General features: G+C 52.6%; 4 protein-coding genes across 4 annotated transcripts; 2 read left to right on the top strand and 2 right to left on the bottom strand.

Annotated features, from left to right (window-relative positions):
* Nucleotides 1-103: 103 nt before the first annotated feature.
* On the bottom strand, nucleotides 104-7,644 carry BO80DRAFT_498952 (putative gelsolin repeat protein; the record flags this gene model as incomplete). The annotated part of the gene is made up of 3 exons (XM_025724158.1): nucleotides 104-305; nucleotides 380-696; nucleotides 767-7,644. 2 exons carry the CDS (start codon nucleotides 7,642-7,644, stop codon nucleotides 447-449), a joined length of 7,128 nt encoding a protein of 2,375 aa, XP_025579574.1. The 3' UTR covers nucleotides 104-305; nucleotides 380-446.
* Nucleotides 7,645-10,401: 2,757 nt separating this feature from the next.
* Nucleotides 10,402-11,372, bottom strand: BO80DRAFT_372623 (ARF/SAR superfamily). Its single transcript, XM_025716532.1, has 6 exons — nucleotides 11,280-11,372; nucleotides 11,114-11,224; nucleotides 11,043-11,059; nucleotides 10,843-10,988; nucleotides 10,687-10,767; nucleotides 10,402-10,613 (listed from the first exon to the last, which is right to left on the bottom strand). Exons 1-6 carry the CDS (start codon nucleotides 11,336-11,338, stop codon nucleotides 10,482-10,484), a joined length of 546 nt encoding a protein of 181 aa, XP_025579573.1. The 5' UTR covers nucleotides 11,339-11,372; the 3' UTR covers nucleotides 10,402-10,481.
* Nucleotides 11,373-12,214: 842 nt separating this feature from the next.
* On the top strand, nucleotides 12,215-14,510 carry BO80DRAFT_440843 (GNAT family N-acetyltransferase; the record flags this gene model as incomplete). Its single annotated transcript, XM_025721153.1, has 3 exons — nucleotides 12,215-12,665; nucleotides 12,731-14,399; nucleotides 14,456-14,510. 3 exons carry the CDS (start codon nucleotides 12,215-12,217, stop codon nucleotides 14,508-14,510), a joined length of 2,175 nt encoding a protein of 724 aa, XP_025579572.1.
* Nucleotides 14,511-15,141: 631 nt separating this feature from the next.
* On the top strand, nucleotides 15,142-17,949 carry drs1 (putative ATP-dependent RNA helicase DRS1). Its single transcript, XM_025717389.1, has 2 exons — nucleotides 15,142-17,096; nucleotides 17,153-17,949. Exons 1-2 carry the CDS (start codon nucleotides 15,321-15,323, stop codon nucleotides 17,861-17,863), a joined length of 2,487 nt encoding a protein of 828 aa, XP_025579571.1. The 5' UTR covers nucleotides 15,142-15,320; the 3' UTR covers nucleotides 17,864-17,949.
* The last annotated feature ends 6 nt before the right edge of the window (nucleotides 17,950-17,955 follow it).

The following is a 17,955-nucleotide window of genomic DNA, read 5'->3' as shown; positions in this document are numbered from 1 at the left end:
CCGAATCGGGGCCGTCTCCGCCGTGATCTCATCACTTTCCCCTCCTTCCAGATGGATGGATGGATGAATGCCACCCACTACCAATAGGAGAACAATTACCCGGCCAGTGCCGATCAAAGTGGTCTATGAACCCCAGCGACGGAAATGAATTATCATACACAAAGAATGCCAATATCTCCAGCGAAATAAAGCAACGAAGAAAAGAACCGCAACATCCGCCCAACTCCCATCCCTCATCCACACCTATGCACAAAAGGATTGCCTCATCCGCACCCTCCCATCAATTAACCGCACTCGAGTAAGTCCCCTAATTTTGTACAGATCGCCCAGGCCAAGCCAGTATATGCACAATCTAACCCGCGAAAACGCTATGCACAGCTAAAAGACCAGACGAGGAAGGACAAGAAGGAGAGAAAAGAAACGAAAAGAAAGAAACCGAAAGCAAACTAGGGAGACCGAATGGATTCAATAGCTGCGTTGAGGGGGAACACCTGGGGCAGGCATTGAGAGGGAGAGTTCGGGTTCCATTTCCGGAACGCACTGCTGCAAGACTCTGGAACTCCACCCAGGGAGACGAAACTCTTTGGGATGAAAGGTCGATCTTGGAGCGATGCAGCTAGAATGCCATACTCGTGCGCTAGGACTACCGCGGATGCGAATTCGGCAGGGCGGTTGGATGCTTGCTCGCCCACGATTCTAAGCAGAAAATGTTAGTTTTACGGCTGTGGCGTAGAGGGTTGGGGCCACGAATGGAGGAGGCACGTACACGTAGATCTCGAAGAATGTGTCAAGGACGTAGATCCCCTTGGGAGTAATGTCTTTCTGGCAGAAGGGCTCCACCTCTTGGACGGTGTCATTTGGCCGGATGACTGGTGAAGGTGAGCGCATCCAGAATCCTGAACGCTGGCCCAGCTCATGGTCAATGCGGAAAAGGCGCGAGCGGTAACGTTCAAGATTGGGCTTCAGCTGCCAGTAGTTGATGCTGTCGTTGCTTGTCTTCCGCTCGTACTGGATGAAGTCCTCAAAGAAGCTCGCTGGTTCCTCGCCCTCGGCCACTTCCTCGAATTCGCCAGTCAAGCCAAGGTCCATACCGATCAGGCGAGCCGCACCGATCTCTTCTGCCGAGCTGCCCTTACCCTTCCAGAGGAAGAGTTTGCCGAACATGGCAGAGATCACGAAGGGGTAACCGGAGCACAAGCTGCTGGGCGAGAAGTTGACTTCGTCGAACACCATCTGGCCGAGATGCTTGCGCCCGCAGAGCATGAAAATGGCGGAGGAACTGGACCGGGAGCTCGAGCCGCGGCGAGTGATGAGGATTCCCCCCAGGGCCTGGATGAAACGAGCAGGTTCCTTGCCTTGCTTGATGATCTCCAGCTTGGACCCGTTATCCTTGGCGACCTTGCGAGAGAAGGGCTGGGCATCATCTACCGCTGCATCGGGGACGTCGTCACCGCACCAGAGGTGCACTTCAGAGCGCACAGTGCCATCAGCTTCGAAAAGATGCATGCACAGGTACATGCTCCCTTCATACAAGATATATTCCTGATTAACAGGCAGGTCTTGCTTTTTTCCATCGCCTGTAATCTCCCACAGTTGTCTCTTGAGGGTCCGGATCTTTGTGTTATCGCTCCTGTCTGCCAGCATCAACTGAGTGTCGATGTTTACGCGGTCGCTCGACTTTGGGAAGGTCTTGAAGAAATCAGAGATGGCTTCCCATGATTCATCGGCCTGAGGTACAAGCGAGGTCGAGGATCTCGAGGAAAACCGGTCAACAGAGGCCCTGGATCCCTTGGGGGGAACAGGGGGAGAAGGCAAGGCTTTGTCTCGGGGCGACGAACTTCGTGACCCGATAGTGGAAAAAAGCGAAGAAGCACTTCTTTGCTGCGTTGGAGGTGCATGGCTTTGATTCTCTTTGAAGCTTCCCCTTAGAGGCGACGGAGAAGGTGATGAGAAGTGGATTGGGGAGCTCCGTGTCTGATTAGCCATAGGGGTCGATGGCAGTGGTGCCGTTTTTGGCGGCAAAGGAGGCTTAGCCGAGAATGAACTTCTTAAGCTCTTGAAATACGCACTGGCGTTCTCCCAACTGGGGGAAGAACTGTGGGAAGCAGCCTTAGCCGAAGCTGTTGATGGTTTGGAGCTCACATCATCGGGCTTCTGCACGGCCTCTCTCTCAATCAAGCGATGAACGCTTCTCTTAAATTCAGTTGGCTTGTTGGCCACCGGCGAATCATGCTGGCTCGGGCTTGATTTCGGTTCAACATTCGGTTTGATTTGGGTGTCGGGAAGTGGCCAGCCGCTGGAAACACCACCCGGGCTACCGATGGGTGAAACTGGGCCCCGTGTTTTCAGAGAAGATGCTGGGGACTTTGGAGCTGCCTCATTTGCTTCTGAAGCCGAGAACAGAGCTTTGGGCTCCTCGTCATCCAGCGATGGAGGCTTCTGAGAATCATTATCGTTCTCATTCAAGACCGAGTGTGTCGACACAGGTCTCCGTGCATTCAAAGAAGATGCCGGAGATTTCGGAGCTGCTTCATTCGCTTCTGAAGCCGAGAAAAGAGCTTTGGGCTCCTTGTCATCCAGCGATAGAGACTTCAGTGTATCATCATCATTTCCCTCCGGAACTGAGTGTGTCGATGCTGGTCTTCGCGCATATAAAGACGATGCCGGGGATGTCGGACCTGCCCCGTTTCCTTCTGAGACGGAGAACAAAGCTTTGGAATCCCCTGTATCCAGTGAAGGGGATCTCAGCGTATCATTATCGTTCTCGTCCGTAATAGAGTGTGTCGATGCTGGTCTCTGCACATCTGAAAAGACTGATGGGAGCCCTGGAGTTGTATGATTCATATCGGCAACAGTAATCTCAGACACTGAGCTTGTGGCCTCGATTTTGTCTGCTTCCGTTTCTGAGGACTCCACCGCCTTATTGCTGTTCTCTTCCGGAACCAAGTGTGCGGGTGCTGGCGCCTGTGTAGCCGGGGGGAGCGATGAGGACTCTGGGACTGCGCCATTCACCTCGGGAGTAGTAACCTCAGGGAGCGAACTTGTGGCCTTGACTTTCTCTGCCTCCAGTGCTAGAGACTCCACCGCCTTATCGTCGTGTTCTTCCGAAACCGAGTGTATCGATGCTGGCCTCTGTACATCTGAGAAGACCGATGGAGACTCTGGAACTGTGCCGTCCACTTCGGCAACAATTACCTCCGGGATTGAGCTTGTGTTCTCGTTTTCTTTTGCATCCAGTGCTGGAGTAATCACAGCGTCATTGTTCTCGTCCGGGACTGAGTGTGTGGGTGCCGGCACATCTGGGAGAGATAATCTGAACTCTGAGAACTTATCATCCGTCTCAGAGATCTTCACCTCAGGGATAGAGCTTTTGACTTCACCTTTTTTAGCGCCTAGCACTGGAGATTCTGGAGCATCGCTCTCTTCTGAAGAAGAATACGCGGACTCCGGTCTCTCTGCCTCCGACGTGATCGATAGAGGTTGAATGACCGTTTCATCGACCTTGGAGATCTTTGCCTCAGGAAGCTGCGCTTCAGGAATCGGGTATGTGGTGCCAAACTTCTCAGCTCCCTGAGCCCCCAGCACTGGAGATTCTAAAGCATCGCTCTCTTCTGAAGAAGAATACATAAACTCCGGCCTCTCTGCCTCCGACGTGATCGATAGAGGCCGAATGACCGTTTCGTCGACCGTGGATATCCTTGTCTCAGAAAGCTGCACTTCAGGAATCGGGTATGTGGTGCCAGGCTTCTCGGCCTCCTGAGCCCCCAGCACTGGAGATTCTGGGGCCTCGCTCTCGTCTGAAGAATACATAGACTCCGGTCTTGTTGCATTTGAAGAGGTCGATAAAGGTTGCAAGGCTGCTTCGTCGACCTGAGAAATCGTTGCCTCGGAAAGCTGCACTCTAGCAAACGGGTACGCGGTACTAGGCTTCTCGGCCCCCTGAGCTCCCAGCACTGGAGATTCTGGGGCCTCACTCTCTTCTGAAGAAGAATACATAGACCCAGGTCTTTGTGTCTCCGACGAGATTGATAAAGGTTTAGGGGGCACTTTATCAACCTTGGAGATCTTCACCTCAGAAACCTGTAACTCAGGAATCGAGCCTGTGCCTTCATCTTTCTCTGCGCCTAGAACTGGAGACTCTGGAGCATCGCTCTCGTCTGAAGACGAATACATGGATTCTGGTCTCTGTGTACCTGAGTAGACTGATGGGGACTTCAGAGCTGTTTTATTAACCTCAGAAATCGTCCCCTCGGATGTCAGCGCTTCAGGAATTAAATTTCTGGCTTCGGCCTGAACTGCCTCCAGCACTGGAGACACTGGGACATCACTATCTTCTGACGCAGAGTACAGGGATTCTGGTCTCTGTGTATCAGAAGAGATAGATAAGGCCTTCGGAGCCGTTTCCTTGATCTCAGGGGTCTGCACTTTAGGAATTAGGCTTGTGGCTTCTGCCTCCAGCGCTAGTGGCTCGGGAACACGACTCCTCTCCTCTGAAGAGGAATGCACAGACTCTGGCCTCTGTGTATCTGGGATTGACGGAGATTTTAGAGGCGTTTCATAGGCTTCAGAGACTTTCATCTCCGGGACGTGCACCTCAGCGATTGGGCTTGTGGCTTCGGCCTCCTTTGCATCTAGGGTTGACTCGAAAGCATCATCATCATCATCATCCTCTTCTAGAGCAGAGCTCAGGGATTCGGGTCCCTGTGCATCCGAAAAGACTGATGGTGACCTCGGGACCGTGTCCTTTATCTCTGGCAAGGAGCTCATAACCTCAGGCTCCTTCTTGTTCACAAGATCTGAAGGCTCCGTGGCATTGATAGTCCCTGCCCGGGCTGGGCTCGCAGACTCGAGTTCCTCATGCACAGGTACCGGCAGCTCTAGTGTCTCGAAAGTCTCCTTATAGACTGGGCTCGAAGCTTCGAATTGCCCTTCCTCCGCATAAACCGACGGTTGTAGGGTGTCAGCAATCTCCTCACGGACTGGATTCAAGGCTTCGAATCTATCCTCGTCCACATATATTGACGGTTGTAGAATATCGGCGGTGTCCTCACGAACTGGGCTCGTAACTTCAGGTCCCTTCTTATGCATCGATGATAATGGCTGTGGAAAATCAAAATTCTCCTCATGGACTGGGCTCGCAGGTTCCGACTCCTCCTCGTCCTTGTACATAGGTGCTAACGGCTCTGGTGCATCAGTATTCCTCTCGTAGGCTGGGCTTGTAATTTCGAGTCTCTCCTCATCCACATATACTGATGGCTCTAAGATATGGATATTCTCCTCTAGAGCTGGGCTCCTAGCTTCAGGCTTCTCTTCGTCCACAAGAGCTAACGGCTCTGGAGTATAAATATCTTTTCGTACTGGGCTAGCAGGTTCAGATTCAGGTTCCTCCTTATCCATATGTGCTGACAGCTCTGGTGCACCAGGGTTTCCCTCGCAGACTGGGCTCGTAACTCGGCTCATAACTTGCATAGCAGCTTCGGGCTTTTCCTCATCCACAGGCGCTGTTGGCTCTGGAGCATCCTTTTCCTTCTCTCGTTGCGATTCGACGGTTTCGGGTTCTTCTGCGTCCAGGGGTGCTGAAAACTCTGAAGCATCACTTTCCTCCCCTGACTCCAGGTACATTGGTTCTGGTCTCTGTGCATCCAAAGGTGTTGGCGGAGACTCTGGTACAAAATTGTTTTCATCGAAGAGTGAGTTCGTACCTTCCGGTGTAGTACCCTGAGGGAGACGTCTCTTTGGTCCTCTCGCGCGACCTTTTGTCAGATGAGTGAGTGCGGCAGCCTGTGGTTCCTCCACCCCTAAGCTACTTCCTACGGCACCGTTGGTAGAAGGAGCCCTCATCGACAGGTCCATTGCAGCGGGCGGACCACGGGAGAGAAGGCCCGCTAAGGCAGGATTTAATCGGCCTGCGAGTTTACTTTTAGCAGCAGGACTCTCAGTCACGACAGGCGCACTCGTAGCCTGCATGGAATCCCCCGGTGGCAGAGAACGCACCGGATTGATGCCCTCCTCCTTCGATTCTTCTTCAGCGTTCACGTTCCCCTCATCCGTGATCTCCTGCTCATCTTCTTTCACATCGTTTGTCAACTCCGGCCCCGCGATCTCTGTCTGCTTCTCATCAACATCGGGCTTTTGTGATTCTGCGATGGCCGGCGAAATCTGGGGTTCCTCAATACGATCGCCAGCAGAGAATAAAGGCGAAGAAAGCTGCGGACCATGTGCACTTTTTGGTGTATCTGGCTCTCTAGGCGAGAGTGGCGATCGTGGCGACGACGTATCAGCGGCTGAAAGATTGCTTTTGATACTGCTGGACTTAGTCAAATTATTTCGCATTGCAATCGCTTCTGGAATGAATTTCATGGGGGCATCATTCTCTCCAGCAGTATTGCGCCTCAACGAGCCCCCGCCGGCTTTGATTGCTTCTTTTTGCTTCAAGATGCTATCTTTTAATTCGTCCACCTTCTGCGATTTCTTTGGGCCGCTTGATGCACTGAGAGAGGCCTTGCCTTTGAGTATGTTTTCTCTCAGCTGGTCCGGCGGTACATAGCTTGAGGACTCTGCTTTCTTCAGCCTTCCAAAGACATTCTTAAACTCCGGTTCCGCCTTTGGCGCTTCATCCTTGACCACTTCTCGTCGCCGAAGATTTGCTCGGAAATCAATCACGGGAGACAGGGGTTTGGGCCTATTCAATAGCGGATCGCGAGGAGATGCCAAGGGCGCATCGCTGGTGGTCTTGGTGATCGGGCTCAAGGCAGATGGTGTAAGTTTGGGCTTCGCAGCATCATCTTCTTTATTCTCCGGTTCTACCACTGTCTTAGTAGGAGAACTCTCTCTCGAAGGAACGACCTCTGTTGATTTCTCTGCTGGCGTCTCCGCTGGTGGTAAATCAAGATCCTTGGGATCGGCATTTTCTTGGATGGGTTCGGGTTCCCCTTCTTTCGCCTTTCCTGCATCTTGGCTGGAGAATAAGTCCGGGATGCCGGTAATACTTGATGTCTTGGAGTGAGTGCCAGGGGCGGTAGTGCGCATAAGTCCCACGGGTGTGACTTCTTTGAAGCTCGCAGTCCGACCTAGGTCAACGCTGCCTCTTGATTGCCGATCTTTGGCCCAGGGTGACTGTTGGGAGGGCTGCCGTTTATGTCTGGGTGATTCATCACGGTTCAATGCACTTTCTAGCCAGGTGGCTTTGGTCGGGCTCCACCTCTTAGGGTCCATGGTCCTCGAAACTGACGGACTCGTCGGAGGCAATGAACCAGAATCCGCGCTTCTTTCAATCGTACTAGTAGACCGTGTATGAAGGCTGAGAGACGGTCTGCGAGCTCCTTCATCCAATCGCGTGATGTTGCTGCCGGGAACGGGAGGAGTGGCCGGCCGTTCGTAGTCCTTGGGGGGATGAACAACGGTCGCTTCGCTATGGCTAGAACTAGGTCTGTGGCTAGAACCTGGTCTATGGCTTGAACTGGGCCGCGAGGGTGAGAGGCTTGAGCCTTCTCTACTCAACCTGTACGAAGGTGTAGTTGAGAATGCATCGCCACCGGAAGGAGCAGCGTAACTGTTGCGGTTGCTAGCAAAAGGATTGCCTCGATTAAGTCCCGACGGGAGTTGAGCGCTCCACCTTTTGGACACACTGTCTGATCGCTTCATCATGGCGCTTTGAACAAATCCACCGAGGCCTTTGGTGGGAGACGTAGAACGCTCTGGAGACAAACGCCTAGGGGAAGGAGGAGACGTTAAGTGGTCTTCATCGTCGTCCTCAGCCTTCCGGGGCTCGAGCTTCTGCGCACTAGTCAAAGGCAAAGGAGAGCCAAGGCCGGTGGCTGTCGATACAGAAGATATGCTTGAATACCGGTGGCCTAAGCTGCTTTCTGCAAACGTCGAACTTGCTCTTGACGGGGAGCGCGATCGCTCTTCTACAATCTCTTGATGCTCTGTTTCCTTTGTCGGTTCTGTGGTGCTTTCCTGGTCTGGTTCTGATTCCTTGGTAATCGATTCAGAATGCAGAGGATGCTGTGAGTCGTCTTCTTCCATCTGCTTTGTGCGGGTGGGAGAAGCGGACCCTCCATCTGCGTGACGAGACCAAGGCACGTCCTTGAACGAAGGCGATGACGCGAACGGGCTCCGGGACGCACCGTGGTCTTCATTAGAGGTTATTGACATGCCTCGAAAGCGGCCCTCGCGGGAAGGAGATGTGGAGAAGAAGGCCCTGTTACTATCTCGGGACGTAGGGCGCTGCTGCCAGGAGAGAGTGCCGGCTCTGCTCCGTAAGGGCGAGAAAGGTCTAGAAGCCGTTTCTCCATCGTTGGCTATCAAGGTAGACCCTCTCCGGCCACCATCCGTGGTTGTTGATGTGTCATCCCGGATCGAATCCGCCCTGCTGCCGGTGTCATGTCCCGGGATGTGAGGGGTGGGTTCAAGGTGTTCCGGAGGGTCAATCGATCGCAGGCTAAAAGACGACATGCTCAACCGAGCGGGATCTAGTATGGGTGAGTCTTTCGTGGGGGAAATCGACCGTGCCCGCTCTACAATGGGTCCAGGAACCAGACACAGTCAGCATTCCAGGAAATGACAGTCTTGGAAGGGGTTCCAGCCGTGCGTGAGTCATGACGACGGGGCGTTCGATTTGAAAGGGGGCGGGAAAAAGCAAGGGAAGTCAAATACCAGCTCGTCGAGCCTGCCTTTCCTTTCGACCCTGCAGAATTTCCTCCTCCAACTTTTTTGTGCGTTCCTCGTCTTCTTTGTCGCGCTTCTCTCCTAGCTCCCGAATGCGCAGTAGGAAGTCGTTGACATCCTCCGTGCCGTCAGTGTCGGTTGTGGAAGTCATGGCCACCTTGACACTTGATCAATGGGCCCAAAAATGGGTTGAGAGAAGAAGGGGGGTGGGGGAAAAGGGAACCGATGAGAAATGAGGAATCGAAAAAGAAATGAAGTTGTTTCAAACGGAACAAACACCGACAAGGACCCCCAGGAACGGTGGGGTGAGTGGCAAGAGACACCAGAGAGAGGAGGGGGGGTTCGTGAACAGGTGGTGGTGTAGTGATTAGGAAGAATTAGTAGTGGTGATGGTGGCGGCGATGGTGGTGGTAGAGAGGAGGGAAACTCTCTCGCTCTTGCCGGCAATTCGTGTGGGATCTATCTAAGCCTCAGGAATCCGAACGGGCGTGTCCCTCCAGCTCATGTTGTTGTTGTCGTTGTTGCTGGTGAGGGTCTCCGCCTTTCACCCTGGGCGATAAGTGAGTAGTAATGGCTGTGAGCCGGGCAGCGTCTTTTTCCTCCTAGTAATGGCCGTCATCGTCAAATTAGACCCAGCGAAGGCACGCCCATCAGCTGCCGCCCCACTGTCGGAAGCCCAGAGGAAATTAGGATGAGGCGCCCGACCGGGTTGACACTGTGCATCTTGCACTGCGGCTGTGAGCTGATCCCCTTACTTTCTTCCGCCCCAGCACCGCGATAGGAGATGTCACAAGAGACAGACACTCGATCTGCGCGCGGCCGGAAAGTAAGAGGGGTTCTCGGAGCCAAACACGCATCATCCATTAGGTATCATCGGGATGGGCATGTTTGGGAGTTGCTCTACACGGAGAACTGTTTACTTTCCGGGACCCGGCTCTTGCGGTGGAGCAAATCTCAACTCTCTGCCGCCCCGCGATCGGATACGCAATCATCATCATTTCTGGCTGCAGTCCGTTGTGACTTGTGACTTCTCTACCGCTGGAGACTTCGGTTGGGTCAAACTCGGCACACAAAGCTTGGTCACCCGGGTGGAATCCACGGATCACTGTTGCCTTGGAGGCAGATGGAGCTCCATTCACCGTTTCAGGTCTGATGACATTCCCTTCCACCGGCTCAGTCGCATCGTGAACGTTGAGACACTGGATGGCAATCCTTGCTGGATGGCAATCCTTGCTGGAGCCTCGTGGTTGACGTGAATTACATAGTAACAGGCGAGCGCTCCCTGGTGGGAACACCTTCGATCCTAAGCAAGTTTGTCTTTACCGTGTTCGACAAGGGCCATCGTAGTGTCGTGGACCCTGAAGGGGGATTGTCTGATCGCCGTTCCGAAACCCGACCAGGCACTAACCAGGATTCAGGACAGGGGCTGTGACTTGCCACTGCTAGCAGGCAGTTGGGATCACTATCCAAGAGCGTTTCGTAGGACCTACAGACCATCCCATATTCTCATAAAAGCTACCGGAATTTGAAGGGAGTTGTGCAATATGGTACGGAGAAAGTTTGGCTCATTGCCAACTAGACCCAGCCACGGAAGCGAGTTTTCCGTAGAAATTAGACTAAATATATATTGAACTAGAGCTGGCGTACTTGTAGGTTCACCACTACCCGTATTCGTGTCTTGCATGTCATAACCACTTAACGTGTGGCCTAGCGACCACTGCAAGACTATTACCAGGACATGAAAAGGGGAAAATCAAATGTTGAAGCATTGTAAATCATAAAAAAGTGCTAAAAATGTCATGCCACGGCAGTCAGTAGAGGAACAGTCTGTCCTTGGCGTCTTGCACCACCCAATCGAGCCCTTCCTGTAAGTTCCTTCCTGTCATCGCACTGCAGGGTAATATCGTCCACTTGTGGGTTTTGATAGAATCCAAGCAAAGCCGCTGTAGACCAGGACATCAGTATCCGCTGGAAACCCGAGCACCAAAACCCAACATAGACTGAGCATAAACTTACTTCCCGAACTTCAGTCTCGTCCATACATCCTTCAACATCGGTTTTATTCAAGAAAATCAGGAGACTTGCTCCCATCAAACGCTGGGCGGTGGTGAGTTCATACCCGACAGAACTTTTACAGACGGGCGCAGCTGTGCGGGGAGAGAAGCAACGAACCTCTTCCAAAAGAAGGCCAGCGAGCTCAGCTCGACAATCATCCACTCTGAGACGGTCGGTCGCATCAACAACCCAGACCAATGTATCGGTCTTCTCGAAGTAGTTTTTCCAATACGATCGGAGCGTTTTTTGGCCCCCGACGTCCCCTGCCGGCTATTGGTTAGTGGAGACTGGGCGACATCGCTGGTCGATATTCTTACAGATATTGAGTCTATACCTGCGCAAAAGTCAGTGAATAGCTTTGGGAAAACAAAGGCAAATAGGAGAATACCCCTGAAAGTCTATAGTCTTAATAATAAATCCCAAGGTCGGACTGACAGTGGTGACATCTTCCTTCATAATCTGCTTGACGATAGTGGTTTTCCCTGCATTATCCAGACCTCTATCGCAATCGTCAGTGTACTAGCCCAGGAAGTAGATCAGAGGCGGAGACTCACAGCATTAAAATTCGCATCTCCTTATCCTTCAATCGAGCTTTCCTTAAAATGGACAACATCTTCACTGGTACTTCCCTACGTTGTACCGTTTCGTTGCAGTAGTGGTGAGGGGAAAAAAGGGAAGGGCGGGCCAGACCAAAGATATGGAGAAATCCCTCAACTGAGAAGTATACCCTTCACCAAGGGAAAATTCTCATGTAAGGCAATACTCAGATAGGATTAATTAGCCTACCACATGGCCCTAGATATAGTGATAGTCATGGCTCTCGTCCGCTCTTTCTATTGATTCACTTTTCACACGACACGTGGGTGCAGCTGTTGACTTGTGAGCGGATATTAGCGGGACAGTGACGGACTATGATACCTACACACATATTAGAGAACTGCCTAAAATTGATTTTATTCAGATTCACTGGTCATGAAAACGTGATCTGGGAAACACGTATTTTCATCCCCTGGAACAGGGTTGCATGCCCCTACACATGCTTCTATCCATATCAAGGTAGGAAGACCCTCACTTTTATCTGTTTTGGTACCGGACCAGCGAAGAAGCTTGAGTGTCTATCAAAGAGTAGCTTTTTCTTTGGCACTGGGAAAGGTTTGTTTGTGATCATCATCCAAGAGGTACTTGTTGACAGTACGGACGAGCAGAATCTGGTAGAGATGGGCTTGTTTGTAATGAATATAAGAGTGATGTTAACCTTGCATAGATGTCACGAAATAGCAGCCAAATCAGTATTCAAGCTGAGAAATTCCAGGTATGTAAAGCGTGCTGCTTCAACCAATACGGTCGTTATGTAAACTGACAGCCCGCCGAGCACCGCCGTCGACCTAAACCTCACATCATAGTGAACCTGGCAGGGACGAATAACAAAAAAGAGGACTGTCCCAGGTCGGCAAAAGGCGTCACAGTCACTAAGGCGACACCAGAGGCTATGGCCCTTATCACCCCGGCGATCTCCATGTTAGAAACTTCACCCACTCCTGTTGCTACCAACAGTCGTGTTGAGATCCACGACAGCAAAGATCCCACATCATCTGACCGCGAGACACAAGTTGTGGTTAAGCTTCCTACGACTTCGACCACAATACATGATACTCCTCGCCGTGCGATTCCGAGACCATCACAGCCACTTTACCGTCCTCCACGTCAGAGGAACAGCCAGCGTCAAAGTCAAGACCAGAGTTTCCTCCCTAGACGAGGTAAGGCGCTGGGGAGTGAATACCAATATCAACGAAAGGTCGCACATTCGTTTTCCGCTCCTCTCTTTTCGTACGCGTCCAAAGAGACTTTCGAGGCAGGACCGTCAACAGTCACCCAGAAGGTAGACCGCGCTGCGTCTAGCTCGCCAGCTGTCAAGAATCCGGAACAAGCTGCTTCGCCTGGTAAGTCACTATACTATATCCCTCCGTCTCTTTTATACAGAGCATGGTAACTGAGAGGCGGAAAGAAGACAAACAGGTCACGAAACGCAACATGTCGTCTACCAACGGATCCGATGAGATCGTTCTGCGTGATTTCAGAAACAAGGACAAGCAACGCAACGTTGAGGAAACCTTGCCGCACACAAAGAATACCTCTCTTGAGAGCAATGTACCCGAGGTAAAAGGCGAGTCTGCCGCGGAGAGAGAGAAACGCCCTCCTCGTGAGGAAGTTCGCGCAGAGCTGGACCGGCTAAAAAAGCAGGCGCTCGTCGATTACGCCAAAAGGCAAGAAGAAGTAGCGCTTGAAACGGCAGACCCTGCCATACTTGCAAAATGCCGGGATGGCCCAGGTGTTGACCCCGATTCCGAAATCTATGCGGAAATCGCAAAGCGTCGCCGTGTTCGTCCCGTGGAGGAAGCTGATTTGAATGTCGAACCTCCCTCTAGACCAGAATCATCTGGGGAGGAGGAAAAACTGGAGGACGATAGCCTGAGCAATCTAGAAGAGCTCGAAGCGTCTTTTGAGCCGGAGAAGCTGAGTCACCTGTGGGATGCCTATGCAAATGATCTTGTTCTCTATCCCAAGGTGATCAATGGCCAAGTGACTCTGGCTACCGAGCCGACTGAAGCGCAGAGGGAATTGCAAAAGAAGTTCAAAGTGTTCGCCTGCCACCCACATGCTTCTCAGGACGTGAACAAACTGCCACCATATACCGAAGACTTGGATTGGCAACTGGACTCCCACTTGTGCAATTGGTGGTTCGTCCCGCCTAATATCGTCAATGTCGATGAGTGGAAGCGAAGTCTTCGACGTTGGCTCGACAATAGCATTGTGATGTCTTGCTACATTGACCAATATCACAAGAGTTATTTTGACGGCACAGCGCATCCAGATGGCTCGACCTCCTTTTATATACCCGACTTGCCCGACCATACCACCATCCTCGACCCAAGCGACGAGAAGGGGCGTCTTCACAGGTGTGAGACAGCCGAAGGATACTGCAAGAACCTAGTCTCGCACATCAAAAAAGAAGAGAAAGACGAGGCGCAAAGGTTGATGAGGGTACGCCGAGCCAATGAGGCATTCTTGGCCAACAGAGAGGTGAACCCCAACACGCCAAAGGCGAACATTTATCTTCGACCTGCCCAGATGAAAGACGTCCCGCAGCTTCTTCTCATCTACAACCGGTACGCCCGCGAGTCTTGTCTGAGCATCCACACCCAAGACCTGAAGCCGGATTATGTTCGGGGGCGCATCCAAGCCGCCAAATCCGCGCAATTGCCCTTTCTTGTTGCCGTGGAGCGCGGTAGCCGTCGCGAACGAGAGGCCATTTTCGGCTACGCCACTGCCACTGAGTATTCTCCGGGCCAATACACCACTGGTAGATTCACCGCGCAGTTGGAAGTCTTTGTCCTTCCCGAGCACCAGAAGAAAGGAATCGGATATTGCCTCCTGGATAAGCTTTTGCAAATCTGCGACCCCGCGTACTGCTCCAAGGAAGGCTACACCTTCGATAACCGTGGCGTCGGCGGGTATAGCCTGGGAGGCGAGCGTGTACTCGCTCGGCTTCTTTTCATCATGACTATTCTACCGGAAGACGTGGAGGTGCACAGCTGGACCCGGAAATGGCTAGAGAAATACGGATTCGAAGTGCAGGGTCAGCTCAAGGGCGCCGCCTCGAAATTCGACAGACTGTAAGTAGTACCCAAGGTGATGGTATGATGTGAGATCAAGCTGCTGACCGTATTAGACTCGATGTTTTCTACCTTGTTCGGAAGACTACCTTTGTCCTGAATTATCGTTGACCCTGGACTTATGTCCCTTCACATCCAGTCATTGGAATCATTGGCTGATTTCCAACTGTCAGTCCACAGCATTGTCATCTGGAACACAAGAGGCTGTCCATCGAGAGATGGCGTCAGCTGCCTTGATATTGGTGTAACAGTTTCCTTTCCAACCTCTTTTGTTCCTCTTGTTGACCATGTATTAACACCGATGACTTCACGGGATCTTTTAATTCGTTCTTGTACTCCATCCCGGTCCATGCCTGCCCACCGTGTGTAAAAAGACCAAGAACAATGCAAAAAGAAAAGCCAGAATACATCACCAGTCATAATCAGATTGTATTTAAATAGTATAACCAGGGTTTCAAACTAATTGAAACTGAATCCACATCTGTAAAGCCAATACCCTTCCATCAATGCCTTGCTTTCACGTATCATAGAAGGGTAGTATCTACTCCATACTCTGTACTGTAGGTTAGATGAGGTATCTAGTAGTAGCGGAGACCATCACCACCACCCACCAATAACCAACCACCTACGGAGTACCGAGCAGTCGCATCGGCATCTCCCCGACCGCAAAATTCTGCCACCGAAACCAGCCCCCACCGCCTTCGAAATTTGAACTTTTTTCCTTCTCAGTTCCCCGAACCAGGAACAAGAAACTACAACCATACCATACCATACGAATTGGACTTTTGGAAGGGGATATTTTTGTTATAAACCCCTTTCTCATATATCTTTCCTTTAAAAGACGAACTCCCGCAAAAACAAACAGAGGCAGAACCCTACCGTCATACGGAAAATACACACGGCGAACGAAACGCAACGAAAATGGCCGGTTCGAAAAAGCGGAGTGCCGCGGACGACGATTTCGTGCTCACATTGTCGGATGATGAGAATGATACGTTAGCGAGATTTGAGGAGGAAGAAGGGGGGGATGAGTTGAAGGGAACGAAAAAGCGCAAGAGAGATGAGCAACAGCAGGCCGAGACGAAGAATAAGAAATTGAAGAAGCAGCAGCAACAGCAGGCGATTCAGAATAAGAAGAAGGGGAAGAAGGGGAAGGCTGTTCCTGTTGTGGAGGAGGTGGATGAGGATGAGGAGGCGGAGGATGAAGAGGAGGAGGATCAGGCTGAGGATGATGGGGCGCTGAATTCGGACTTCGAGTTCGATGTTGGCGGTGCGGCGAATGAGGTTACGGATTTTGATGGTTGGGGTATTGGTGGTGCGCAGGAGGAGGAGAGTAAGGGGGGTGATAAGAAGGCCGTGGATATTGATGATATTATTGAGAGGAGGCAGGCGAAGAAGGAAGCTGAGTTGGCGCGGAAGGAGAAGAAGAAGCAGAAGAAGCAGGAGGAGGAGTTTAGTGGGTTTGATGAGGATGAGGAGGATGAGGAGGATGAGGAGGATGGCGGTATGGAGGTCGACTTTGAGGATGATGAGCTGCTGGCTGAGGATGGGTTCGGTATGGGCGTTGATGGCGAGCAGGAGGAGAGCGAAAAGTCCGATGCCGAGGAGGGTGATGAGGAAGAAGCTGAGGGCAGTGATGAGGAAGAGGATGAGGATGAGGAGGACGACGATGCTGCTTCCGATAACGACTCAGTTGCGACCCCCGTCGGCCACCCCGATGATGTTGCCTCGGACGCCGAGTCGGACGTGGAGAGTGAGGTCGATGAGGAGGAGGCTGAGAAGCGCAAGGCTTTCTTTGCACCGGAGGAAGAGAAGACGTCCGAGACTGCTGCCGCCGATGCGAAGCGGTCGTTCCAGGAATTCAACCTCTCTCGTCCCATCCTTCGTGGTCTCGCCGGCGTCAACTTCTCGAACCCGACTCCCATTCAGCGGAAGACGATCCCTGTGGCGCTTCTGGGCAAGGATATCGTTGGTAGTGCCGTCACCGGTTCCGGAAAGACGGCGGCCTTTGTTGTCCCCATCCTCGAACGTCTCCTGTTCCGGCCGCGCAAGGTCCCGACGAGTCGTGTTGCCATCCTTATGCCCACTCGTGAATTGGCGGTCCAGTGTTACAATGTCGCTACGAAGCTGGCGACCTACACGGATATCACCTTCTGTCAGCTGGTCGGTGGTTTCAGTCTGCGTGAGCAGGAGAACATCTTGAAGAAGCGCCCTGATGTGATCATCGCCACTCCCGGTCGTTTCATCGATCACATGCGCAACTCGGCCAGCTTTACCGTTGATACCCTGGAGATTTTGGTTCTGGATGAGGCCGATCGCATGCTCGAGGACGGTTTCGCGGACGAGTTGAACGAGATTCTCACCACCATCCCCAAGTCGCGCCAGACGATGCTTTTCTCCGCCACGATGACCGACACCGTCGACAAGCTCATCCGCGTCGGTCTCAACCGTCCCGTGCGGTTGCAAGTGGACTCCAAGAAGAACACCGCCTTGAACCTCGTCCAGGAGTTCGTGCGTCTCCGCCCTGGCCGTGAGGATAAACGACTGGGCTACCTTCTCTACCTCTGCAAGGAGATCTACACTGGTCGGGTGATTGTCTTCTTCCGTCAGAAGCGTGAGGCCCATCGGGTGCGCATCATTTTCGGACTGATGGGGTTGAAGGCTGCCGAGCTCCACGGTAGCATGAGCCAAGAACAGGTATGCTGCTCTATACCCGGTACACGATGGAAGAATGATACTGACTGAAGCTACAGCGTATTAAAAGTGTCGAGAACTTCCGTGACGGCAAGGCCGCCTTCCTACTGGCGACCGATCTGGCGTCCCGTGGTCTGGATATCAAGGGAGTCGAGACGGTCATCAACTACGAGGCGCCGCAAAGCCACGAGATCTACCTGCATCGTGTCGGTCGTACTGCGCGTGCGGGCCGGTCCGGTCGGGCTTGCACCATCGCTGCCGAGCCCGACCGTAAGGTGGTTAAGGCGGCCGTCAAGGCCGGCAAAGCGCAAGGAGCCAAGATTGCCAGCCGCGTGGTCGACCCGGCGGTTGCGGACTCCTGGGCCGCGAAGGCGGAGGAGTTGGCGGACGAGATCGAGGAGGTGCTGTCGGAGGAGAAGATGGAGAAGCAGCTGGCCCAGGTGGAAATGCAAGTGACCAAGGGCGAGAACCTGCTCAAGCACGAGGCGGAGATCAAGTCGCGGCCGAAGCGCACCTGGTTCGAGACGGAACGGGACAAGCGGGCGGCGCGGAAGCTGGGCGCCACGGAGCTCAACGGCCCCGACGCGGTCAAGTCCAAGAAGGACAAGCAGAAGCTGAGCAACAAGGATAAGAAGCGTCTGGACGACTCGCGCCAGCGACAGGAGGCCGGCGCGGGATGGAAGAAGGGCAAGGTGGCGCGCGAAAGCCAGGTGAATGGGCAGATGCCCAAAGCCAAGGGCAACAAGGGCAACAAGAAGGGCCGGAAATGAGGGATTTCTGTGAATAGATTTTGATTGTATTTTTTTTTCCCCTTCTGCATTAGCATCTGGATTGATCGGTGAGGTACGTACTCACTTCTTAT

This window comes from Aspergillus ibericus (assembly GCF_003184845.1).
Source record: "Aspergillus ibericus CBS 121593 unplaced genomic scaffold BO80scaffold_3, whole genome shotgun sequence".
Lineage (NCBI taxonomy): Eukaryota > Fungi > Ascomycota > Eurotiomycetes > Eurotiales > Aspergillaceae > Aspergillus > Aspergillus ibericus.
The sequence above is the reverse complement of the archived record's forward strand: the minus strand, read 5'-3'. Positions and strand labels throughout refer to the sequence as shown.